This window comes from Biomphalaria glabrata, chromosome 3, assembly GCF_947242115.1.
Source record: "Biomphalaria glabrata chromosome 3, xgBioGlab47.1, whole genome shotgun sequence".
Classification (NCBI taxonomy): Eukaryota; Metazoa; Mollusca; class Gastropoda; family Planorbidae; genus Biomphalaria; species Biomphalaria glabrata.
In genome coordinates, this window is record NC_074713.1 from 41,707,213 (window position 1) to 41,735,151 (window position 27,939).

At 37.3% G+C, this 27,939-nt stretch overlaps 1 protein-coding gene across 1 annotated transcript in view; it reads right to left on the reverse strand.

Moving 5' to 3' along the window:
* Nucleotides 1–5,313: 5,313 nt before the first annotated feature.
* The window catches only part of LOC106055407 (lysosome-associated membrane glycoprotein 5-like), a 33,464-nt gene continuing 10,838 nt past the window's right edge, over nucleotides 5,314–27,939 (reverse strand). The window contains exons 2-8 of the mRNA XM_056025134.1: nucleotides 26,222–26,477; nucleotides 22,826–22,948; nucleotides 16,632–16,762; nucleotides 15,024–15,158; nucleotides 13,028–13,127; nucleotides 9,997–10,176; nucleotides 5,314–7,302 (exon numbers count right to left, since the gene is read on the reverse strand). Coding sequence (XP_055881109.1) covers nucleotides 7,130–7,302; nucleotides 9,997–10,176; nucleotides 13,028–13,127; nucleotides 15,024–15,158; nucleotides 16,632–16,762; nucleotides 22,826–22,948; nucleotides 26,222–26,273 — 894 coding nt within the window. The 5' untranslated portion in view covers nucleotides 26,274–26,477 and the 3' untranslated portion in view covers nucleotides 5,314–7,129. The remainder of the gene's footprint in view (nucleotides 7,303–9,996; nucleotides 10,177–13,027; nucleotides 13,128–15,023; nucleotides 15,159–16,631; nucleotides 16,763–22,825; nucleotides 22,949–26,221; nucleotides 26,478–27,939) is intronic.

Below are 27,939 nucleotides of genomic sequence, written 5' to 3' on the forward strand. Positions count from 1 at the left end.
TGGAAGACCATACGGTATGTGTAGAGACATATGAATGAGTTGCAGTGAGACATATGAGACATTATACAAGTCATATGAGCTATTACATGAGATATTATACAAGTCATATGAGCTATTACATGAGATATTATACAAGTCATATGAGCTATTACGTGAGATATTATACAAGTCATATATGAGCTATTACGTAAGACATTATACAAGTCATATGAGCTATTACATGAGATATTATTCAAGTCATATGAGCTATTACATGAGATATTATACAAGTCATATGAGCTATTACATGAGATATTATACAAGTCATATGAGCTATTACGTGAGATATTATACAAGTCATATATGAGCTATTACATGAGATATTATACGTCATATTATGAGCTTTTATATGAGACGTATCATGAGACATTTTACAAGACATATGAGCTTTTATATGAGACATATCATGAGACATTTTACAAGAGATATTATGAGCTTTTATATGAGACATATCATGAGACATTTTACAAGAGATATTATGAGCTATTACATGAGACATAAGAGATTTGAGATTTTGCATCAGACATATCATGAGACTTTAACTAAGTAAGAAGCACCTTCAATCATCTAAAGAGCTTTAGATTGTTTTAAAACTGGTACCTACAGTTCATGAAGCTTCAAGTCAAAACTTCATTGTTTGCTAAGAAACAAAGTCACGTGACATCTACACACTTACCTGTTGATCTTATGAAAGAATTATCTACTGACTTATTGCTAAAGGGAATTAATGAAACAACTTCAGGTCTATCACAGTTTTATGAAGTAGCAACAAAGTAATTACAAGGTTTGCTGTGTATATATAGCATGCCACAAGGGTTACAGGGGATCCCATAACATAAGAAACTGTAACAAAAATATCTTGTAGGTGAGAGGATAGGGCAATGACCATAATACATAAGTGCTCCTTATATTTATGTTGGCCAAATTCCTTTTAACCATTAGCCTTGATAACTTTCCAACGACTTTTGCCTGTCTTAAAATTTGCTGGACACCACAAGTGATCTGCTTACCAGTTCTCATCCAGACATCCTTATTGTCTTATTCAGTTTCTCTTGCCTGAGTTACTGGTCTTTACACAAGTTCTTTTGCCTGAGTTACTGCTCTTTGCACAAGTTCTTTGCCTGAGTCACCGGTCTTTGCACAACAAGTTCTTTGCATGAGTCACCGGTCTTTGCATATGTTCTTTGCCTGAGTCACCGGTCTTTGCATAAGTTCTTTTGCCTGAGTCACTGGTCTTTGCATAAGTTCTTTGCCTGAGTCACCGGTCTTTGCTCAAGTTCTTTGCCTGAGTCACTGGTTTTTGCACAAGTTCTTTTCAAGTCTTTACGATCTTGTGACATGGCAGTACGACCCGTTCTTGCACATTTTTGAGAAAAAAAAACGAAATAGTTCGTTAATAGACCCAGCAACATTGATTAAATACTGAATATTTTGCAAAGCGTTTCTGTGGTAATCGGAACATTGAAACTACGCGAAGTGAAATGTAAAAAAAAAAAATCTTTAAAGCTCTTTGTTGCTTTTTTTTCACTTGCGTAAATTTTAAACTGCAGTTTTATTTCAAACACGTATGTCTTTACACCTTCACTAACCTTTGGTTGTACTATATAAGGTCTCACAGTCGTGGTAGAGGATCACTTCTTATTTTTGGCTAAATCTTAAAATGAAAGGGATAGCACTCATGTCAAATAGAAAAGCACACGAGAAAAAAAATGGTGTATTGATTTTGCTCTAGCCAGACTGGAATGATTTCCTCAGAGGTGTGAATCAATAAATTCTCTGGTGAGGCAACAGATGGTGTGAATTGATCGTCTGCCAACAGATCTCCAGTAGTCATTACAACAAAACAAAACAAACACATTTCAAAAAGCTCTTAGCATTCATTATTTCTGTAAACCACTAGATCTGACTTAGATCTATTGTTGGAAAAAACACACAAAGTAGTTCTTTGTTTCAATTATTGTACTAGAGCAAATATGATAATATGACATTAGATACTGGTTTAAAATTGTTTTAAAAATACATAACACTGAATACATTCTATTACTCTCCGAATCAATTTTGGTGTAAACGGTAAACCTAGGCCTAAGTCAGTGTTTCCCAATTTTTTTTCCTTAAAGGAACACTTCGAACATTCTGAGTATTTAGCGAAACACTTTGTTTATTAATTTTTTTAGTTAATTTCATGTGGTAGCCTAAAGGCTAATTATTCCAGTAGTTCGTGTAACACCTTTAGGGTTTCGTTAAACACAGTTTGAGAAGCATTGCATAGGGCATCCACTTACTCTGACGTTATCTTGTTCTAGGGAAATATTTAATAATATAAAGCTGGCTTTGAAAGTATGAATATATTTGTATACCATCTTGTGTTGTGTTACCCTGTTCCCCCTTCAAACCATGCGATTTATAGGGCAGATAATGTTAAGGTCATCTGTTTATTTGGCCAACGGTTAACGAGCAGCATGTCATGTGGTCAGCACAACGTCCAACCTTCTTTACTTTCCCCCCAACTAAAGTAGACTCTGGTGAGCCCTGCAAATCCACTATTTACAATCTTAGTCTTCACTGAGATTTGAACCCAGGCCCATTCAGCCAATGCCCCCCCCCCCCCTTGTATTGTATGGTGAATAATAATTAGCAAGTCTAGATGGTCTAGTGAGAACAATACTCCAGTGTAGCCAGGGGGTTAAGGGTTAAAAAGTTACCGAAACGTGGTCTAACGAATAAGGAAAATATGTAATGTAAAAAAAAACAAACTTGAACCCTAGAAACATACACAAAGTCATCCGGATATAAATTCATGATAATAAAGATTTAATAATGATTCCCCACGGCGAAAAAAAACTTAACACAGCACACAGAGCTTAACCTTTGAACTCTAACATTGTATTGAACTCTTGACATGAATGAATAATTTTTCTGTATTTGTATTCTAAGCTCGGTTCCAGCTTCCAGAACTCTCCAGTGTACAAGAATCTCCAGGATTCATCGATCAAAATTAGAAATAAATAAATATTATAATAATAAATATTATTTTCATCGGCATTCCTTAACGTTCGTCGATATGACCCGAACTATATGGAAGGCGGCAGTGGCGTAGCTAGGGATTAGGGGGCCTCTGCATTTTGACATTCGACTTCATGACATGAGATAATGAACTTAATAAATATATAAGTTAATATATATCTCAGGTTACTTCCTGGATGTAACCCCTCACGAAAAGAGTTAATCTGTGTGGAATACATGCAAGAGTTTCACTATCACAGGACACTCGTTTGGCCCCCCCTCAAGGGTGCCTGGGGAGACTTATATTTTGACCCCCCCCTCCCACCACCCTGGCTAGGCCACTGGAAAGAGGTCACATCTTATGTCGAGATGCTAGGATAGGCCTACTAAACAACTTGCTAGTTAGCATTGAAAATAGAATACATTTTAATACATAGGAACTAGTAGGCTATACATTTGATTTTATTATAATAATCAGTGGTGCTTTTTTTGTGACGGTACGCACCGGTACGGCGTACCGGCACCTTTTTCAATGGGGGAAAAGTATTACTTTTCTTGTATTTTATTAACATTTATTATTAATTTATTAGTAGTTAAAATTAGGCAATCTATCACTGAGTACCGGCAACAATTTCTTTACACTAAAAAGCACTGATAACAATTATCTGGTTAATAAAATTCGTGGGCGGGGAAATGTCTTCATTTACACCTTTCTTTACAGCTACTTCCATTTACATCTTTATGTACAGGAACGTCTCAAGAGAAGTGTAAACAGGAAGTGTACTTATACATTGACTTCTCGAAGATTCAGGATTCTACACAGAATAGAAAACATTGATTTCGTAAAGAGAAATTCAGTATTTTTCTTCAACTAAGCAAGTATCTCCTGCATACTTTAAACATTGGGTCATTAGATTTAACTTCTGGAAATATCAAGACATATTAATCACCCAATGCCATGGTGACAGCTAATAATAATCAAAGTTCAGAGGCGGCGAACATCAAGAAAGTAGAAGGAAGTTTGTGAGGGTTGAAATGCTCATCTTGGCATTTTTTTTTTTTAAAGCTTTTTGCACTATCAGTTTCAAATAAGTTTTAGACAACCTTTGAAGATGTTTAACTCAGTTTATTTTTAACTCAGACTTGTTTGTTTGTTGGTGTTTTTTAACTCAGACTTGTTTGTTTGTTGTTTTTATCTCAGACTTGTTTGTCTGTTGTTTTTAACTCAGACTTGTTTGTTGTTGTTGTACTTTAACTCAGACTTTTTGTTTGTTGTTTTTTATCTGACAAATAAGTATTGTTTATACATCAAAATAAAAAGCTCCAGTTTAAAAAAAAAATAGATAGGTGTCACCTAGCATAAAGCAGCTGTTGCATTAAGTTTATTTTTAGTTTTCTGCAAGCGTCTGTAGAGCAGGGTCAAGATTAATTGTCGACGGGTTCTTGGAACAATCCTGTTTTCTTGGAATAGAAGAGCGGGCAAGTTAATTCCATAAAATGAAATTTAGTGGGGCGAAAGGAGTTTGGTTTCGAATAATAGAGAGAGAGGTTCATTAATAAACAAAAATGTAAGGACGGGGAAAGTCAGTTGTAATTATGAGCTTGAACGAAGGCAGTTCACTTATTTAATTGTAGTGTACAGTGTGTGTATTTCATTCAAGGGATTCCTAGTTTCAGAATGAAAGCTTTGTATTTATTGTTGGGAGATCTTCGTTGTTTGAATTAATAGTTTACATTTGAATCTCCGGCATAACGATGTTATTTGAGTGTTCAGTATTTGTTTAAAATAGAAATCTACACTAAATTATAACATCAGAAGAAACGCATTGTCTGATCAACACAATCTCATCCTAACATCAAGACAATGTCAAATTTAGCACTCAAAAATTATCTTTGCAATAGGATACAAAAACTTTATAAGACTATTACGACACAAAACTCTTGAAAAATAGTAGATAACAAATAAACAGATACTCTCAGGTTCCAAGTTAGAAATACTTGAATGAATAGTATCACAAATGACGTAAACATGCTAGTTTCAACTCGCTCCATGTCCCATCTCTTCCGGCTTCCAATTTTTTAACCTCTCTTCCATTCAATTACCACGTTCGCACCATTTGTCATTCACAACATGACCGTAACAAAGACTAACCCTTATTTTTTTTCTTTACGTTTATTATAGATAATAGCATCAGTAGTATTTAAACATCAATACACTTTGTGTTAATTTAACATGTGGTAGAAGTATGTTGTTTTTTTTTCTTTCATACAAAACACTTGCTATGGAGAGTCTATAGAAACTGACATAGTAGAATAAATAATTAGCTATTTTCAAACAAATAATGGTATTCATTGGTTTATTTAAAAACTGCTCGCGCACAGTTTCAAAAGAAAGTTAGGGCTGATGCAAGAAACTACACACGCACAGTTTCAAAAGAAAGTGAGGGCTGATGCAAGAGACTACACACGCACAGTTTAAAAAGAAAGTGTGGGCTGATGCAAGAAAATACACACGCACAGTTTAAAAAGAAAGTGAGGGCTGATGCAAGAGACTACACACGCACAGTTTCAAAAGAAAGTGAGGGCTCATGCAAGAGACTACACACCAAGGTTTCAAAAGAAAGTGAGGGCTGATGCAAGAGACTACACACGCACAGTTTCAAAAGAAAGTGAGGGCTGATGCAAGAGACTACACACGCACAGTTTAAAAAGAAAGTGAGGGCTGATGCAAGAGACTACACACGCACAGTTTCAAAAGGAAGTGAGGACTGATGCAAGAGACTACACACGAGCAGTTTAAAAAGAAATTTAGGACTGATGCAAGAGACTACACACCACAGTTTCAAAAGAAAGTGAGGACTGATGCAAGAGACTACACACGCACAGTTTAAAAAGAAATTGAGGGCTGATGCAAGAGACTACACACGCACAGTTTCAAAAGAAAGTGAGGACTGATGCAAGAGACTACACACGCACAGTTTCAAAAGAAAGTGAGAGCTGATGCAAGAGACTACACACCACAGTTTCAAAAGAAAGTGAGGGCTGATGCAAGAGACTACACACGCACAGTTTCAAAAGAAAGTGAGGGCTGATGCAAGAGACTACACACGCACAGTTTAAAAAGAAAGTGACGGCTGATGCAAGAGAATACACACGCACAGTTTAAAAAGAAAGTGACGGCTGATGCAAGAGACGTATGCATAGTAAATGGTGATAGCCAAAAGATTTAAATGAGTTAAGTGAAAGCCTGGTCGTGCGAGATGCGCTATGGTCTGTCCCCTATGGTCTGTCCCCTATGGTCTGTCCCCTATGGCCTGTCCCCTATGGTCTGTCCCCTATGGTCTGTCCCCTATGGTCTGTCCCCTATGGCCTGTCCCCTATGGTCTGTCCCCTATGGTCTGTCGTCTGTCCCCTATGGTCTGTCCCCTATGGCCTGTCCCCTATGTTCTGTCCCCTATGGTCTGTCCCCTATGGTCTGTCCCCTATGGCCTGTCCCCTATGGTTACCAGTGAATAAAAAAATGAGTTCAATTTTGTTGTATAGAAATATTCCAAGCTATTATTTAAATGTGTGTATCACGTTCAAACTTACCTCTACACAGAAGACTGGCTAACTGTATTATGTCAAAACTTAACGATTTTTTTGTGTTCCTTCTAGATCTATATATATATATATATATATATATATATATATATATATATATATATATATATATATATATATATATATATATATATATATATATATATATATATATGACAACTACATGTACACATAGCCCTACACATTTCGTTCATGAAAACAGGTCTCTGTGTGCGGCAAATGTTGCCTCTCTTCGAGCTCCAAAATACAGTCAGATTCAAAGTATACAAAGCAGACTTTTTATCTTGAATAAACTTTTTATCATGAATAAATAAACAACTTTCGAAACATGCAACACTTACATCATTGGACATAAAGATATAAAAAAAATGTTCATGTATTTATAAAAATAAATATGAAAACAAAATAATGAATACAGTAATGGCCATTAGATCTTAGATCTAGTGCATACACTTAAGTTATGGTTCTTGACTATTGTTTTTCTTTATGCCATCTGTTTGTATGAGTTCTGTTCCTTGATCCTGATGACCTTCCTTGTAATGACGTAACCTATAACAATACTGACCGCAAAGAAACTGAGAATGGAGGCGACAATTAGTGGCACAAGTATCTCCTCGCCTGGACCGTAGTGGTCAGTCTTTAAACAATAATCTATACCTGAAAGGTAGACAATGGGACAACACAGTAACATCTGGTGACAATGTTGTTAGTAACTTAATTCTATCACATTTTTTTCAGTGAAACTGTTAAAAGTTCATTTTAACAACAACAAGATATTCAAGTAATCAACAAACCAAGCTACTTCGAGATACAAACACAAAATACTATAAAAAAAAAAAAAGTTGAAAGAAATAATATTTACATAGGCTTTTGTCCTAACAAATTTCGGAAAGTTTTTTTTTTGTTTGTTTTTTTTTGGAAACTAAACTGCCTGTGTTCTCATTAATTCAATTTTAATCATATTTCTGAGAAAGAAAATGTTTGATTTATTCCATCATTAAATATGTGATACAATTTCGCACCACTCTTTGTACTGCGTTAATAGACAAAGTTAAGGTTCAAAACCTGATGAAGAGTAGTTTCATAGCTCGTTGCCTTGTCGTACAGACTTGTGACGTGCTAATGAGCTATTGGTCTCCACTGCCCACAGGTTGTGACGCTGCAGTTCAGTGTTCAGGCATTCAATAACGATCGGCTTGAGCCCTGCCATCTGTTACTTCCTGTCATTAGCTACTTCCTGCCATTCACTACTTCCTGCCATCTGTTACTTCCTGTCATTCGCTACTTCCTGCCATTCACTACTTCCTACCATCTGTTACTTCCTGTCATTCGCTTGTTCCTGCCATTCGCTACTTCCTGCCATTCGCTACTTCCTGTATTTAGCTACTTCCTGTCATTCAATACTTTCTGTATTTAGCTACTTCCTGTCATTCAATACTTCCTGTATTTAGCTACTTCCTGTCATTCAATATTTCCTGTATTTAGCTAAGTCCTATCATTCGCTACTTCCTGCCATTCGCTACTTCCTGCCATTCGCTACTTCCTGTATTTAGCTACTTCCTGTCATTCAATACTTCCTGTCATTCGCTACTTCCTGCCATTCGCTACTTCCTGCCATTCGTTACTTCCTGCCATTCACTACGTCCTATCATTCGATACTTCCTGCCATTTGCTACTTCCTGCCATTCGCTACTTTCTATCATTAGCTACTTCCTGTCATTCGCTACTTCCTGTCATTCGCTACTTCCTGTCATTCGCTACTTCCTGTCATTCGCTACTTCCTTTCATTCGCTACTTCCTGTCATTCGCTACTTCCTGTCATTCGCTACTTCCTGTCATTCTCTACTTCCTATCATTCGCTACTTCCTATCATTCGCTACTTCCTGTCATTCGCTACTTCCTACCATTTGCTACTTCCTGCCATTCGCTAAATCCTATCATTCGCTACTTCCTGCCATTCGCTACTTCCTGCCATTAGCTACTTTCTATCATTAGCTATTTCCTGCCATACTCTACATCCTATTATTCGCTACTTCCTGCCATTCGCTACTTCCTATCATTCGCTACTTCCTGTCATTCGCTACTTCCTGCCATTTGCTACTTCCTGCCATTCGCTACATCATATCATTCGCTACTTCCTGCCATTCGCTACTTCCTGTCATTCGCTACTTTCTATCATTAGCTATTTCCTGCCATTCGCTACTTCATATCATTCGCTACTTCCTGTTAATCTGTTTTAAACAAGCAATTGTTCCCTCTAGTCTCTTTATAATTAACATTGTCAATTTGTTGTTTAAACAAAAATCAATATATTTTAATAATAAAGGAACATGTGTGACTTAAGGAGAGGAGGTGGGGGCCAGCCCATCATTCACTTGGGAAACAATAAACAGCGTGTTGTTGGGTTCTCTGTGTGCTGAATGTTGTTTGTTTTACCAAATGTATTCTGTTCAAACATGCACGCATGCGCACACATAGGACCACGAAAGGGAAAGAAGCGGGTAATCTTAGATTTGAAGTTTCTTGTATGCTTTAAGGAGGATTTAACTTTATTTTACTTAGTACAATGAAACTATGGGATAACCATCTCATTAGCTATTAAACCCCGCCCACCCCCTAGTGCATATAACATTTTGTCCCCGTCGAAAGCCATTGAGCTCAGATTTAATCGTGTTCCTTTCTGGCACTAGCAGCTGGGAACAGTGGCACTGGATAGATCCACATGGATAGTGGCACTGGATAGATTCACATGGATAGTGGCACTGGATAGATTCACATGGATAGTGGCACTGGATAGATTCACATGGATAGTGGTGAACATAAAGGAAGGGTCCCAGATTGCAGATGCCATACAAAACAGTAGTAGAAAGAAGGGTGAAAATGCAACGGCGCCTGGTGATTACTGATGTCCAACCTGTTACCGCAGCTGTGTATCAAGGATTGGCCTCTTTAGTAACACAAGAAGTTGCAAAGGGAAAAGATCGTCTCTCGAGACGTACAATGCCACACTTATGGTCATTATTCATAACACGAGGTTTGATTTAAAAACAACTTTTGCACCGTCCACACACACACATACACAACAACATTGAAATGCAATATGTCTAGGTCTTGGTCAATGCCGTTTATAAGTCATGATATTATATGCCAGCGCTAAATATATTTCTTAGGGGCCCTGAGCTATAGCTAATGGTAACTCCAGCCCTGGTAATTGCTTAAAAAGGAGGGAGGGGGAATAGTTGGATATTGAACCCACACAAGCTGCTATATCTTTAAAGTGGCTATCAGATGTGGACAAAATCATAGTGTGTGCTCTCCTGATAAGGGAAGGAAATAAAAGTTTCACCTTACCTTCGGGATACTTCCGTGACGTCACCCCGAAAGCGGCGATGTTGACATTGTGGAAGGTGAGCTTGACTCCTCGATCTATGCTGCCCAGTTGGACGTCGATGTCCTGGTCACACGCGTGAGTGTTGCCCACCTGGGTTCCAAACAGAGACAAGCGCTGCCTGTCCACCGTCACAGTCTCTTCTGTACAGAAAACATTTCAAGTTATAACATTTTCAGGTCATAAGGACAAAAAGTTTGATCAGCTTACGTTCTGCCCTAAGATTTAATGGCTATACTACTTGTCCAATGGGAGTCAACCCTGAGGCTGTAACTCTTAAGCAGCTTTCAGCACACAGTGCTACACTCGGGCAGAACCTGCAACGCCGATGATCCCAAACTATCGGTTCTCGCCGTTAGTAAGACTAAGGAAGTCCAATGAGTACTTGTCAGCTAAGGTGCACTGAACTGTATGGCTGGAAGGAGTGGCGTAGCTATCTATGTGCGGGTGGTGTGGGCCGCACGGGGCATCAAGTGACAAAGGGCATCAAACAAAGGACAATTTAAACTTTCTCAGTAAAAACTGCACAAACTCAGACTAGTCCATTTGTAAAATGTTGTTTGTTCCATTTGAAATGTACACGTTTATTTATTTAGCTACTTAGTTGATATCCTCTATTCTTTCTAAACTTAAATATTAACTAAAGACTAGCCTGAGTTGACTAGGTTTGTTTACATCTCTAATTAACGCTCTTTTAGACGTCCACGTTACTTTCTTCTAAGGAAAATACTAAACGGCAAAAAAAAATTTCAGAAATTGTTACCATCTCGCCCACCCAAAAAAAAAACAACTGTTTAGCTTCCCCTGCAAACTCTTTTCTCCAGATCAAGTATTAGGCTACATCAGCATGAAAATGGATTAAACGATAGATGGAGGTTATCACCAAGAACGGAATAGGAAGAGACCAGAACATTCAGACAGCTGGGAGGAAATGTGTAAAGGGCGGTATTCACAGCGATGGTCAAGATTTATTGAAACAAGAAGGAAAAAATGGAAACCCTACATAAAGAGACTCTTGGACATCATTTGTTTTGCTCTCCAATCAGAATCTGGCACTCTTGGGCATCACGAACAATTTGAAGAAGAATTGGAAGAACAAAAAATGAAGTCAATTTGTTGAAGTTAGTGATATTACTATCCTAGTGGACTCCACTCCTGAAGGAACATTGGGTTCGAACCAAACTTTCAAAAAATACATAAGAATTTATTGTAATTATGGGTGGTCATGGAAATAGATCGTACAACAATTAAAACTAGCCATCTATTTTTCGATTATTTTCGATTGTATACCTGGCATCTAAAAGTTGGACCTAGCTTCCAACATTGACGGTAATGGATAACGACGAGTCTTTCATGGGCTTCATCCATACTATGGAATCTCTGAGGTTTTTAGAAAAACTACGTTCGTATGGCTCAGAAATAATGGACTGCGGAGGTCAAGACTTTGATATTTGCTGTTCTCATGAAAGTTCAACACTAGGATGTCCAAATCTCTAAATCTGGGCAGAATTTAAGTTGCTGAAACTGAAGTCGTTGTAGTTCTATTTTTCGATATACTCTACCATTTCTAGAGGACATCATTGAAGACAGTATTACCTTTTTCTGAAAGCATATGCTCAGACCTAGGGACTAGTGCAAAACCTTTTCGTATTGGCCACAAGAAAAAGATGCCTAGCGAAATAAATGAAGATTCTGTATTGACACACAAGAAAGTGATACCGAGGGAAATTTATTACCTGTTGTACCGGACTGTTTAAAAGATTATCACAAAATTTGAGCACCTTATAATGTGACTGAAAATTTTGATTTTTTTGTCACTATCCCAACTTTTGGATCCTCAGATTGAAACAAATCTTGACAGAGCTCCTAGCGACATTAACAAAACTGAATTTTGTCTGGAGCGAAAGAGGCTTCAAAGACTTATCAAAGTTTCTTCAGAAGTATAAAATTTTTCAAAACAAGAACCTGGTGAGCTCGAGTTTAAAAAAATATTGCCTTTATAGCTCAGTCCACAATATCGTGACCTTGATTCGCATATATGTGACGTTTGTGTATACATACACATAGAAGTTTGTTTAAAACTAAAGTTGATCAAGGTTTTTTTTTGCAACTAACAATGAATAAAATACGACTGACATAATTGGAAATTTCATTTATTATACTCGAATTTCCGGGGAAAAAAATTGATTTCGCCAGCAAATTAAACACGTAGAATTCATTGGAAGTATTTTTTGTCTTTGTTAGATTAATTTTTTGCGAATTAACAATAGTTATTTTCTGGGGGTGGGGAGTCTTTGTTTTGCTGTTATGTTGTTGTTGTTTTTTTAGGGCATCATGAGGAGCTCCCGCACAGGGCATCAAATACCCTAGCTACGCCACTGGCTGGAAGTCATTCATGCGTGACTAATCTACGGAGAGATAAACGATGGCCAATACACAAAAGTATCAAGGACTAAGTTTTCCCTTTTGGAATGTGGAATCAACAATTTCAATAAATGTTTAACAAAATGGACTTACGATCGCTACTTTTGGAGTGGGATTGTGGGTTTGAGATTTTTAGTTTTAAAGCAAGAGAAATGTTTATAGCGATGTAAACAAAGCAAAAAGAAGGTAAAAATAGCAACAAAAATAAAATCCAATCTTCTCATCAACCAAATTTAATTGGGTTCAAAGGTTGCAAATCATTCATCTTTACATCCATGGAAAAGGAGGAAATGTTTAATTTCTTGTACATCTTGTGGTCATCTTAATGGGAAAAGTAATTTTAAAGAAATAATAAAAACTTTTTTAGACTTTTCGATCTACGGGGCAGATGTTTCTATGGCCGGCATTTAACGAGAGTGTCATATGGCCAGCACAACAGCACAGCACATTAAAACATGTTTGAAAATAACATATGAAACAAAACATGTAAAGTCTATAAAACACATGCCAAACATTTAAACATTACGTGTACGACTTGTAAAACCGTGGACTTCGCTGAGGAAAACTTACTTGTAGTTGAGGCTTTGAAAATGTCGGTATTTGAAAGGTTATAGGTCACGGAAATAGACGTTAGTGACCAGGTGGAGTTCTCGCCCTTGATTTCGGACTCCTTGAAACAAAGAAGAAAGAAGAAGAAAGAACACTTGCATAATTGTAATATGATATTATGGCATCTGATACAGATCTAGAACTTTCCAGATTAGATGGCTCTTCAAAACTTACTCTTCAATTCAGTGTGGCGTACTGCACGCGAGACACGCCCGGAGCAAGCTTTTCGCCCCCCCCCCAAACACACACCTCCATATAGTGACGTCAGTGAAACCAATCGTTATAGTTCACCTCAACACAGACCTGTGACGTGGCACATGTGGTCAGAGGAGACCAATCGTTATAGTTCACCTCAACACAGACCTGTGACGTGGCACATGTGGTCAGAGGAGACCAATAGTTATAGTTCACCTCAACACAGACCTGTGACGTGGCACATGTGGTCAGAGGAGACCAATCGTTATAGTTCACCTCAACACAGACCTGTGACGTGGCACATGTGGTCAGAGGAGACCAATCGTTATAGTTCACCTCAACACAGACCTGTGACGTGGCACATGTGGTCAGAGGAGACCAATCGTTATAGTTCACCTCAACACAGACCTGTGACGTGGCACATGTGGTCAGAGGAGACCAATAGTTATAGTTCACCTCAACACAGACCTGTGACGTGGCACATGTGGTCAGAGGAGACCAATAGTTATAGTTCACCTCAACACAGACCTGTGACGTGGCACATGTGGTCAGAGGAGACCAATAGCTCCCTATCAAAAAAAAAGTCTCGGTCCAACTAACCCTTTACAATTTATTAGGCCTACTTAATACAGGAGAGAAGACTCAAAAGTAAAGTAGCAATCATACATAAAACACTGAACCATAATCTTCAAATACAAAAACAAAATTTAATAAAATATTCTGAAAGACACAAAGATAAAGGCACATTCCTCGTCCCATATACTAGGACAAATTTGTACAAATACTCCTTCTTCCCTAGTGCTATTAGAGCATGGAATGGGTGCCTGAGCTAGCCAGGAAAACCAGTGACTTGGCAGAATTTAAGTCATTGGTTAATATGCATGACTGAATGCATGACGCGTAGGACGTAATCATCTTCTTTTTGAAGTAACATCTGTATTATATAAGATAAGATAAGAACGTTTAAAACGTATTTTCCACTTCAGCTTTACTTAACATATATTTTCAATTTGAATGTTAACATACACACGCACACGCGCGCGCAAACATATAAATCAAGAATCATGTCAGGAAGAAAGAAAAAGACGCGGATTGATGCATTCTTAGCCTTTATAAACAAACATAAATGTTTTCTTTTAAATTTAACAGCTTGTTGACCATAAAAAAACATCTTAAACTAATATTTATATTTGTTGTTAACATTTATTGTACACGCGGTACGCGGTCATGACCTAGTGATACTGAAAATACACATAAAATCGCCTTTCTTTGTTAACATATTGTAACATTACCTCCCTTACATTTATGTAATTGTTTTAGAATTGGTGTATTTTTATGAAAAAATCGCTTGCATAATTAATTTTATAAACTAAACGGTTTGCTTTTAGAAAACAAAAAGTAGCTGTTGCACCTAAACTTTTCAAGCTGCATCGCATGGTGAAATAATATTTTTCATTTCTCTTCTAGTTTTTTTAGATGACGGACAGACAGACAGACGGATATTTTGCACAAACCTAATAGCGGCTTTTCCCCTTACGGAGGCCGCTAAAAAAAGAAATACTCTCTAAGTGACAAGACACTTTATAGTGGCATACAAAAAGCGAAACGGGAGTAATAGACATCTCATTGAGTTCTTGGGGACATGTGCTAAAATAGTAAACAACACATCAACTTTGTCACATGGTATGGCAGCACCCCCCCCCTTATTTAATGCTATTACTTCTTCGGGCAGTGGAAAACGAAAAAAAAAAAGTGTCATTACCTTTCGTGTAAATGTCATGTTGACATAGAAAGTTGCATTTCCCCAGTCCAACAATAAGCTGGAAGCATCAGGGGCACAAACTCCTTGGGCAGAGACATCGACAGGAAGTTGAATGTCTGCAAACGCTATGTAAGTCTAAGGGGGACAAATAAAGAATAAATCAACTTGAGATGAAACCAAGCTAGATAAAAATCTGATTGTAAAAGCCTATATAATATTTGTGATAAATGATAAGCCCGTGTACACATATCTTGCTGAACTGATTGTTAGATCTTCACTGACTAATCGACTGACTAACTGATCAGGATATAAACTGCTGACTACAATTAGAAATAATGATCTGAGAATGGTGGGGAAAAACGATATTTGTACAATAAGAAGTTATTTTGGAAACTTTATAAACAAACAAACAAACAAAAAATAAAGCGGCGTCGCACGAAGGATTCCCATGTGTTTTTGCATAGGTGCCGACTCATTTCTGGCCTTGAATTTTCGCGGGCTGTTGCCTGTTGGTCAAATTATTTTTTTCAGTCGAATAGCCCGCCCTGTTAGTAGATCTAGTCATTAAACAGTCAATTAAAAAAATCTATTTTTTATTTTAAATTGCTGTTAGGTAAGATTAGAATATCTTTGGCCGATGTCTAGATGTAGATCTTCATGAAGTTCATATGTGTTCTAGTTAAAAATCAATTTTTAGCGCCCCCGAAATGGGGAATAGACGCTATTAGTTTTGTGTGGTCTGTCTGTCCGTCCGTCCCTCCATTCCGTTTAGATCTCGTAAACTGGAAAATTTATTGAAAATGACCGGGGGATGAAATGACCGGGGAATGAAATGACCGGGGATGAATTGACCCGGGATGAAATGACCGGTCACCCTTTACGCCATGTCTGAAAATCTTCAACAGACAATGTAGGATGTAGCTTTACACCATGTCTGAAAATCTTCAACAGACAATGTAGGATGTAGCTTTACACCATGTCTGAAAATCTTCAACAGACAATGTAGGATGTAGCTTTACACCATGTCTAAAAATCTTCAACAGACAATGTAGGATGTAGCTTTACACCATGTCTAAAAATCTTCAACAGACAATGTAGGATGTAGCTTTACACCATGTCTAAAAATCTTCAACAGACAGTGTAGAGTGTAATTGAAACTAGATCGAAAAATTAATTTAAAAGTTCCTGACGAGCTTTATGATATAGCTAGTAGAGATTTTCATCTATGTTGTAAAAACAATAAAAAGCCAGTGGCGTAGCTAGGGTGGGGGAAGGGAGGAGGGAGAATTTGAAAATTCCCCCGGCCACCTCTTTAGGGGGGCCCCAGAATTAGTGGGGTTTTTTTTATTGAATATTAAATATTACGCAAAATGCAAGGCCCCCAAAAGAGGTCAAGCCCCCCTCCCTGAACCCCAAATGATGGCAAAATCCTAGCTACGCCCCTGTAAATAGCTAGCTTTTTTTGGTGTATCCGCTGTATAGGAAGTGTTGATGTACATCAGAATCCAATTCTCGAAGCTCTTCCGGTTGTAGCTCTATCTACACAATTGCTCCTCTACACAAGCATCCAAATTCAATGAATAACTTGGGGAACTAGTAGCTGCTTACCTCGTGGACAATAACTTCTGGAACACGGTAGTAAACCTGCAAGGTAGCATTCAGTGTAGCCAGTAGACAAGGGTGGCCATTGCCGTCTGCTACAACCAAGTGAGGCAGTGCTGTCCCCTGGTCTTCCGAACCTACGACATTCATAACCATTTAATAAACAATACATATAAATAAAGATATGTAATATGAATTAATCTATAAACCCATAAACTATTGTTTATAGTTCCTTATAGCCTTTAAAAACATTTAACCCAATCAAAAGAAAATCGAGCATAAAATATGGACGGGTCTAAGTCCCTTGATCTAGCGCACATGTATTGAAGTTTCTGGTACCATTACAGGTGCGGAATCTGGCATTGAGCATCACAACAACACACATCTTGGTTCTTTTTGATCCACGCATTTGTTGTAATATAGCCCATGAGATGCTCTTAGCTGTATCACTTGATCTGATTATTTCTTCTAGACTGTTCGTCCCTCTGCTTCAGTTCCCAATTACAGCTTGTGGGATCACAAGAGCGAGAATTAAGCGAGAATTCTGTAAGTGCCCCAAACACCAAAATAGGTCAGACTATTGATGGCAGCTACACAGAAATGATCAATATTGGCACGCCTGAGATCAGGTCATTGCCATATTGGAGCTTTTTATCGTCAGAAGTCTTCAAAACGTTGATTCCGAATGTCGACACCGTCTGGAAGATGCGGAAACGGTAGAACACATTCTCTACGACTGCATGTTTTCTTCTTCTAAATCAGAACAGAGTTTGTTAGTGTGAACGGTCTTGAGAAACTGATACCAGTTTAGGCCTCTTCCTGTGCGGAGACAAGAAAACCCTGAAGAGCATTGCCAACTTCCAGTCCTCGCTGCATGAATGATCTCAGCACAGAGCATCTAGGGCAGGGGTGTCCCGTCGGAGTGTTTTACGCGGCCCGCCGACACTTTGCATAAATCAGGTGTGCACAGTACATACATATAAAAAAGGAAATATATTAAAAATAATATCTTTATAAATTTTTGAAACTGTCTCATAATAAAAATTTTCAAATAAAAGAAAATTATGCTAATTGGCTATACATCAATACACTCAATGAAAGTCACAATCTCTGATCAGTATTTATTCAATGCTATAATAATAATAATTTTATTTATAAAGCGCTGTTAACAAACACAATGTAGGCTCAAGGCGCTGTAACAACATTACAAACAAAAACACGAGAGCTAAAATGACAGTTAATCTAAAAAAGTTTTAAACAGATAGGTCTTAATGTTCTTAAAAGTGGCGTGGCATGTTGTCTGTCTGAGATCAATGGGGAGTGAGTTCCACTAGCGGATCCAGAACTTTGGAGTGGGGGGGGGGCGATTTTTTTCCAAACCCTAACGCTAACGCCCAGTAAAGCCTAACACTATACATAAACGTGCGTACAGCACACACACACACACATATATATATATACATATATATAAGAATAAATAAGCAGTATTTCTCAGTATTTTCATGCATTCTTCACTGCAGAAACGCATTCACCTGACATCTACAGCTCTTTATCCATCAGAGGAGTTCGGGGCGAAGCCCCGACCCAAAAAACGTTTTGATGCATTTTTCACTGCAGAAACGCCTGCTCCTGACATCTACAGCTCACTATTCATCAGTGAGTTTCGCGGCGTAGCCCCGACGCATAAAGCGTTTTCATGCATTCTTCACTGAAGAAACGCATTCTCCTGACATCTACAGCTCATTATTAATCAGTGGAGTTCGGCGCCTGCTTCTGACATCTACAGCTCTTTATCAATCAGTGGAGTTCGGGCCCCGACGCCAAAAGCGTTTTCTTGCATTTTTCACTACAGAAACGCCTGCTCATGACAACTACAGCTTACTATTCATCAGTGAGTTTCGGGGCATAGCCCCGAGGCATAAAGCGTTTTCATGCATTCTTCACTGAAGAAACGCATTCTCCTGACATCTACAGCTCATTATTAATCAGTGGAGTTCGGGGCAAAGCTCCGACGCCAAAAAGCGTTTTCTTGCATTTTTCACTGCAGAAACGCCTGCTCCTGACATCTACAGCTCACTATTCATCAGTGAGTTTCGGGCGTAGCCCCGACGCATAAAGCGTTTTCATGCATTCTTCACTGAAGAAACGCATTCTCCTGACATCTACAGCTCATTATTAATCAGTGGAGTTCGGGGCGAAGCCCCGACGCCAAAAAGCGTTTTCTTGCATTTTTCACTGCAGAAACGCCTGCTCCTGACAACTACAGCTCACAATTCATCAGTGATTTTCGGGGCGAAGCCCCGACGCTAAAAGCGTTTTCTTGCATTCTTCGCTGAAGAAACGCATTCTCCTTACCTAAAGCTCATTATTCATGCTATTAAAAAAGGACCTTTTGAATAATATTGTACTTGAAAAATATTCTAATTTGAATGTATACGCCCTTAATTGATTGCAAATAAAACCGATTTGTTCCTTGAAAAGATCAGATACCCCACATATTTAGATTAAGGCTTTGAGGATCGCCGCCGAAAAAAAAATTCGATAAATAATATTCAATAAAATTCAAACATAAATTGTGAGTTATAGTCCTAAATTTAACTAGAAAAATATTAGATTGAGTAGAGGTTGGAAAAAAGGCTACTCATCTCAATCGTGACTCTTATACTGAAATTTTTGTTTGAATTCTAACTTTTCCGAAGCAAAGTCTTTTTTAAAATAATTATGATAAATTCATGTGAAATTACATAAACTCTTTCTGGAAATGGGAGGGGCGGTAGAATGAAAACGCTTTATCCTCGCTCCTTTTTATAATTTCTGCTAATGATTGCATTTGGCATTAAAGAATAAGGGTGGGGCCACTCGATACGAGAATTTAATTTATAGCATATATAAATTATATTAGTGGCTGATTTTTTTTTTACATTTTGTAATTTCTTAACTATAATACAAAAAGAAAAATTATTGCTTTGTCCGAGGAGGGAAAGGAGATGGCATGTATCGCCCCTTCCACCTTTTTCCTTTTATATTTACTAATCATAAAATTTGAGATTAGAGTTTGGTGGGACATAATAGACTAATGGTTTCACATATCAATTATATAGAAATTCAACTATTTTTGTTCACAAACTATGATTCCTCCATAAAAATATGACCGCCCCCCCCCACTCAGAGGGCTAGAGCGGGGAGGGCAGTACATGCAATCGCCCCCCCCCCCCTTACCCCACCGAATCGGCCAAGATACCTGAAGGAGAGCACATTAATATCAAATTTATATATCAATGCAACTAATCTTGCTCACAAACTATGATTTCTCCATAAAAGTAGGACCGCCCCCCCCCCAACCACTCAAAGGGTTTAGGTGGGAAGGGCAGTAGAGGTTTCCCCCCCCCCCTACACACCAATCGGACAACAAGGGAACGACATAATATAAAGATCAGTTAAAATATCAATAACAAGTTTTAATCATATAGATATTTAATTGATTCTTTTGGCAAGCTGTGATTTCTACAAATAAATTGGACCGCCCCCCCCCCACTCAAAAGTTTATGGTTGGGGGGGGGGCGGATTGATGTCCATCGCCCCCTCCCGACCCCACCTAATCGGCCAACATACTAGAGGGGGGGGGAAATAATCTAAAAATAGTTTGAAATATAAATAATTAGTATATATTATTAACATAAGTAATAAATTCGTATACAAATTGTGTGACTTCTATAATAAAATTCGTCCGCCCCCCCCCTTGGGGGGGGGGGGTCGGCCGAGTGGGGGGGGCGATCGCCCCTACCGCCCCCCCCCCCTGGATCCGCCAGTGGTGAGTTCCAAACCTTTGGTCCGTGAACTGAAAAAGCACGCAGACCGTAGCTTTTGAGGGAAAACGTGGCACTACTAAAAGCGTTGAGTCCATTGAGAGCAGGGCTCTCTGGGGGACATATGGAGTAATCAGTTCGCTAAGGTACAAGGGCATCTCATTGTTATATATACACTGATGACAAAGTGTGGCGACCTTGTAATCGATTCTCGCTTTCACGGGAAGAACTGTGCTTGGAACAAAATGGCAAATTTTACAGCTGAGAAAAATAGTTGTTGTTTTTTTATTTAAAACCATAAACTCTAAACAGGAAAGTTTGCACAAAGCTGCACAAAATTTTAGTTCATAATTGGGTTACATACCGCATCTCAGAGACTAAACAATCATGACAGATAGTTCCGCATTAGGAACTAAATAATCCAATGTATCCGCTAATTTAGTATGGGCAAGGCAATTAAGAAGAATTTAAATTCTCAAAGAAGAAATTAATATGATCCTTGAAGGAAATTGACTGTGACTTTGTTACCTATATTTCTAATGAAGAGTGGAAGACAGACTTCATGTTCTTCATAAATACTGTTGCAATGGGTTGTTTGCCTATGAAATGTAAATGCATGTTTCTAAAAGCACGCTAAAGAAAACAGGTTTTGTCATTTTCCTTTGCTGAAAGGTGAAATTATTTCTAGTGAAATGATTAAAAGTACAACACTTATTTAGATTCTCTAATTGTGCAATTTATAAAAGCAAATTTTAAGACGTCAAGATCCAGTTTTCAATACCATGAGCTCACCATATAGCGCAGAAGCTGATTCAGCTCCAGAGGACATAACTCTAAACAAAGAGAAGTTCCAGTCAGTACTTCCACGGGAGTTTTAAGTGGTCCAGAAGCTGTATTTCTACAATTTTAAAAAAATTGCTGCTGCTGTCCACACTATTTGGGTACACATACATCTCTTCTTCTTCTTCGTTCTTATTTTATATGTTGGAGGGTTCAGATCAGCAATCCTATATCTGAGATGAACCGCAAAGTTGTTTCCAGATCAGTCAGTTCTCCGAAAAGTTTCTGTTCTATAGGAGGGCTTTGAGGCCAAAGTCTTGTTCGGGCCTCTTGATTAAGTATGCACAATTGAAGGTCATGGTCAGGATTCTATTGTGTTGCTCCACAAGGGCAGGTTTCAATGGTTCCGACATTTAACATATATTGTCTCATTTAGTGAACAAGTACTTTTTTTATTATTTTTTTTTTTCTGGAAACTAAGCAAGTATAATCACTGGTCGACGTTGTAATTTGACAGTAGTCACAAGGGTAACAACTAGTAAGCTAGTTCCACAGTTCGGAACATTATGCACGAGTGTAAAAAGTAAAATACTGCACATTAAGTACAACTGTATATTTGTGATATAAAAAGACAACAGCAATTTAAAAGTAAATCGTAAAATTGGTTCCAAAAATTGCTAAATCTTGTAATTCCTCAAGGTGGAGTGTGGAAAAGAAAAAGAAACGTAAAAATAATACAGCGTAAATATGAATTAAAAGGTATTCTGCACAGTTATCTAGCGTATATTTCTAAGTTGTATATACATATATGCGGCCCTCCATTCACATTTTTTTTTAATGCGGCCCTCGATACAAAAAATTGCCCACCCCTGATCTAGGGCGATTATTTGACAGCACATTGTAAAGTCATTTGCAGACATAGTCTGTTTTCATTTTTACTTTTTTTTTTATAGTCACTATTAAAGCCTCTTTTTTTTTCCATAAAAAGGTTGTCCATCAGTTAAAAAAATATACTCTCTCTTTTTAGCTCTTTTTGGGTAGCTATTAAGAGTTTAATTACTAATTATTATTAATCTGACCTATGATCATACACATGCAATTTAATCAGTGTGATTTTAGTTCTACCATATTGATTGTTTTCTAAAAACTAGACAAGAAACCAGAACTGGAAGAGTTGTCGTTAGCAAACTGTTTGCTACTTTTGAATTGATATGGTGAAAATGGCCGGAGTAGTCTGCTGTGAGCAGCTGTCTGGCCCAAATGTCTGCTGTATGTACTTTTCTTTCATTTGAAATGTTATGAGCCATGGCGTCTTCTTATCATAAACTATAACACCCGGACGTTGACTGTCATCACACCAATCAACTCATTCTTAAGGAAAACTAAATTGTTTGTGTGTATCAATTAAAAAGCAGTCAAGAAGCTGTGAGAGCAAAGCGTGAGAGTGGTGAATTGACGAGATATTTGGTAGAGAAACGTTGCTAAATAGATGCATCGGTTACATTCATTTTTTGACATTTTAAATCAGGTAGGTAGGTGAGGTATTAATGTGTTGATACATTATGCTGTGGTAGTAGGTTCTAAGTAAATTCGTAGATGAAATGATTGACTAACCTGTTATCTCTCCCTCTCCAGAACCATCTTCGGAACCAAATTTTACTGTGTCCGTAATTCCAAATATTGGTTCCTCCAAGTTTGTAAATACAGTTCCGTTACCATGTGAATAGCTGCATATACCTAGAAGTTGAGAAATACACAGTAAAGAGGATTTTAAAGTGAGTTGTTTGGGTCGTGTTGACATAGCTACCTGTCCATTGAAACAACAGCCAAACTGACCAGGTTGAGATTTATTAATGGGCTTGCAGAAAGACCTTCTTTCAGCCCCTCTCGTACTTGGAAATTCAATCATGTTTTTGAACAAATAAATGGAGTACTTGAAATCGCAATTTCATATATATAGACTAAGACTAAGACTGCTTTATTGATCCTTACGGAAATTTGTTGTGATTACAAGGACTCTTTTCTCATATAAAGACAACACAACAGAAAAATACACATAAATACAACAGACAACATAAACAGTTTATTCAGCGACTACACACAGGTATCTTGGTGCATTTCATATTCCCTGAACAATGAGTGGCGGTGATAGAGTCTAACCGAGTGAGGTACGAACGAGTTTTTGTACCGCTCCGTTCTTGTTTTGATTGACAGCAGTCGCCCACTTCGCGACGACCTGACGTAGTTCTGATGGAGCGGGTGGCCGTTGTCTTCCATGATTTTTTCGATTTTTCTTAGGCACTTTTGTTCAAAAAGTTCTTTTAAATGTGGTAATGTTGTGATTGTAATTTTTGATGCTTTTTTAATGATGTTTTCTAGACGTCGCAACAGTTTAGATGAGGCGTTGCCTTGCCAACAAGTTATTCCGTATGTTAGCAGATTTTGTATAGTCGCGCCGTAAAAAGTCTCAAGGATCTTCTTGTTAAGTTTAAAGCTATTGAGTTTGTATAGAAAAAGAGCCGTGTTTTCTTTGTCAGAGTTCCAAGGTGGTCTTCCCATGAAAGCTTGTTGTTGATGATAACGCCTAGATAGTTATATGCGTTTACTTGTTCTATAGATGTAGTGTTTATTTGCAGTTCACGTATAGTTTGTTTTTTCTTTCTAAAATCTATTATAAGTTCTTTAGTTTTTGTGACATTCAGTTCTAGAAAGTTATCGGTGCACCAGTTTGTAAACTCTTCTATCGAGCTTCGATACTGAGTTTCGTCTCCTGAAATAAGACCGACTATGGCAGTATCATCAGCGAATTTAATGAGTTTAACTGAGTCATAGATGCTTCTTATGTCATTAGTGTAAAGAGTGTATAGTACAGGAGAAAGTACACAACCTTGTTGAGCACCCGTACTTAGTACTCGAGTTAACGATTTGGTGTTGTTGACTTTAACATACTGGGGCCGTTGGGTTAAAAAGTTTAGAACCCATGCTTGTACGTAAGGGCTTACATTTAAGTTACTGAGTTTGTGTATCATAGATGTGGCTGTATGGTATTGAAAGCCGAGGAGAAATCTACGAAGAGGACTTGTGCATATGTTTTGGGTATATCGAGATGCTTATAAAGCTGGTCCAAAAGCAATAGAATGGCATCCTCAGTTCCTCTAGCTGCTTTGTATGCAAATTGGTGAGGGTCTAGGCTGTTATTGACTTTTGCTACAAGTTGTTTAAGCATATATTTTTTCAAAACATTTCATAACAATAGGTGTTAGTGCTACTGGGCGGAAATCATTTAAGCAATCTATTTTTGGTTTCTTTGGCACTGGTATGATCTCTGAAGTTTTCCAGATGTGTGGAATTACGCACGTTTGCAATGAGTGGTTAAAAAGATGTGACAGAAGATAGAAGAGATATGCTCCGCACATAGCTTGATCAGCTTGCCACAATATATATAATTAGTGAAAAACTGTAAGGCATCTAGCCTACACTGGAGTGCGCGGGTCACAAATTTGAGACCCAAAAGAAAAGACTTTATTGAAGACAGACGTAGCGGAGAAGACGAGCAGGAAACTCAAATAGACCGCCGGTGGACAGCGGCTTTGTCTGCACGAGATTCCGAAAAATATGCAGGTCACAATTGGGTTTGCATAGTCATGTGAAACACTGCATTCATTCTAAATCATCGAAATCGAAGCACCAAGATAACTGTATGTAGTCGCTGAATGAACTCTTTATGTTGTGTCTGTTGTATTTATGTGTATTTTTCTGTTGTGTTGTCTTTATATGAGAAATAAAGCAGTCTTAGTCTAGTCTTGCCATTATGATTATCATATATAATATGCATTTTTTTAATATATGCCATATTTTTGAGTTTTTGGAAGCCCCCCTCCCCCCCCCTTTAAATATATATGTATATATGTGTGTGCATTATATTTATCTGACATCAACGTATATCATACACAATGCAGGCCCCTGTTTACTTTCATTCAGACCAAAATAAAATAGTAAAACTTCGTTCTAACAATCATCAAGTGAATGTGTCGCTTCATCGAAGTCTTGCGTCCAATAGATCTTTGTGATGATTTCACTCTTACAATGTGAAGTAAAAGTGATTCTAAGTTTGGTATAAAGAAGTAAAAGTATTTTGGTTCTAAGTTTGGTATAAAGAAGTAAAAGTATTTTGATTCTAAGTTTGGTATAAAGAAGTAAAAGTATTTTGGTTCTAAGTTTGGTATAAAGGAGTAAATGTATTTTGGTTCTAAGTTTGGTATGAAGGAGTAAAAGTATTTTGGTTCTAAGTTTGGTATAAAGGAGTAAAAGTATTTTGGTTCTAAGTTTGGTATAAAGGAGTAAAAGTATTTTGGTTCTAAGTTTGGTATAATGGAGTAAAAGTATTTTGGTTCTAAGTTTGGTATAAAGGAGTAAATGTATTTTGTTTCTAAGTTTGGTATAAAGAAGTAAAAGTATTTTGGTTCTAAGTTTGGTATAAAGGAGTAAAAGTATTTTGGTTCTAAGTTTGGTATAAAGGAGTAAATGTATTTTGTTTCTAAGTTTGGTATAAAGGAGTAAAAGTATTTTGGTTCTAAGTTTGGTATAAAGGAGTAAAAGTATTTTGGTTCTAAGTTTGGTATAAAGGAGTAAAAGTATTTTGGTTCTAAGTTTGGTATAAAGGAGTAAAAGTATTTTGGTTCTAAGTTTGGTATAAAGGAGTAAAAGTATTTTGGTTCTAAGTTTGGTATAATGGAGTAAAAGTATTTTGGTTCTAAGTTTGGTATAAAGGAGTAAAAGTATTTTGGTTCAAAGTTTGGTATAAAGGAGTAAAAGTATTTTGTTTCTAAGTTTGGTATAAAGAAGTAGAAGTATTTTGGTTCTAAGTTTGGTATAAAGAAGTAAAAGTATTTTGGTTCCAAGTTTGGTATAAAGAAGTAAAAGTATTTTGGTTCTAAGTTTAGTATAAAGAAGTAAAAGAATTTTGGTTCTAAGTTTGGTCTAAAGAAGTTAGAATGTTACAACACTTACCTGCTAATACAAGTATGACAGAGATAAATCTATTCCTGAACTTGCTATACATTTTCACGTCTTAGAGTACCTTCATCAAGATCTTCAAATCTCTCTCTCTTCAAGTGGCTACCGTGTTAGCACCAGTTGGCGAGTGAGGGGAAGGGGGGTACAGGGTGGCTGTCACAGATGTAATATTGGACACTGGATGACGAGATGTCCCAGACGTCAGGACATGACTGGGCGATATTGAATGACACGATTTCAGACGTGGTCACTGTGGATAGTTAAGGGTTGAGAGAGATCTTACTTTCACTTTGACATGGTACAACAGACACGCAGTATACTAATATATAAGGATGTTCACACTCAAAGTTGGCAACACTCATCTGTTCTTTTTATTACAAAGCTTGTATCAACTCACTCTGTCTGACTGTCTGGTATAAAGTCTGTACACGATGTTTCTCCCACACCCAATCTCGGATCAAGCGGAAATTTGGCACAATTATTTTTTTAACCTGACAACAAAAGAATCAATTTAAAAAAAAAAAAACAATTAGTTTATTAACTATTGGTAATTAATTATTTTGTTTGGTATTTATTGTACTTGACTGAAACTGGTGGTATAAGCTGAATTAGTCCCCTTTATAGGTCGCAGCTTCAACGTAAGTTTGAATAAACCATAGGTAACTAAACCATCTTCTATATGCATAAACTCTTCATTAGCAGAGTGTTTAGAATGTCGGCTTAAGCCATGAGTTCGATTTCAGGTCAATCCTTCAGTGGGCCGGTAGTGTCGCCGAATGAGTCGCTTTCAATGGCAATAATTAAAGTAAATGTGATTTGCATTTTTTTTTTACCGTTTATAAAAGAACTTTACAGTCTTTACTGTGTAATACTAAACACATACTCTCGTAATACTGGAGTCACATAGATCTATTCTAACTCCATATAGCATCCTACTGGTGATTTAAAATCATCTATATACACTAAACGATTTTCGCAAACAAGATAAGATAACATTAACTCTTTCTCTCCTAATTGACGATGCAAACGTTGATTTGACCCCATTAAACTAAATTGATGTTTGGATTTATAAACTTTAATTTGTGTTGATTAAAAAGAGCATGCATTCTCCTATAATTCGATTCCAATAGGCCTATAACATTTTCTGATAACAAAAAAGTTATTGAAGTTTAATCATAACAGGATAGTGAAATACAAATGAGCAAAATGAATAATTCCATCGGAAATAGGTAAATAATTACGGAGAGAAAGAGTTAACATACGCTAAGATTAAGATTGATATTTTGCTTAGTCCTATAGACATTGCATTAGTTTGAAGGTACTCGGCTAAATTTATAACGAGAACGTGAGCCTAAAAATTAATAATAATAATAATAATAATCTTTATTATCCGTAAGGAAATTTGTCTTACAATTTGTGCATTACACCAAACAAAAAACATTATAACTATAAGAAACCAAAGTGTACATTCACACCAGACTCACTCATAATTTACGTGACAAAGTTTATACCAGATTGTTCTTATTTAATGATTTGATTGCCAGGGGAACAAAAGAGTGTTTGTGTCTGTTTGTCTTTGCTATCGGTGTCTTGTATCTCTTTTGTGATGGTAAAATCACAAAATCCTGACACAAAGGGTGATTCTTTATTTCGAGGATCTTGTTAGCTTTTTTATAGATGTTTGTCTCAAACAACTGCCCAAATGGGGTTTC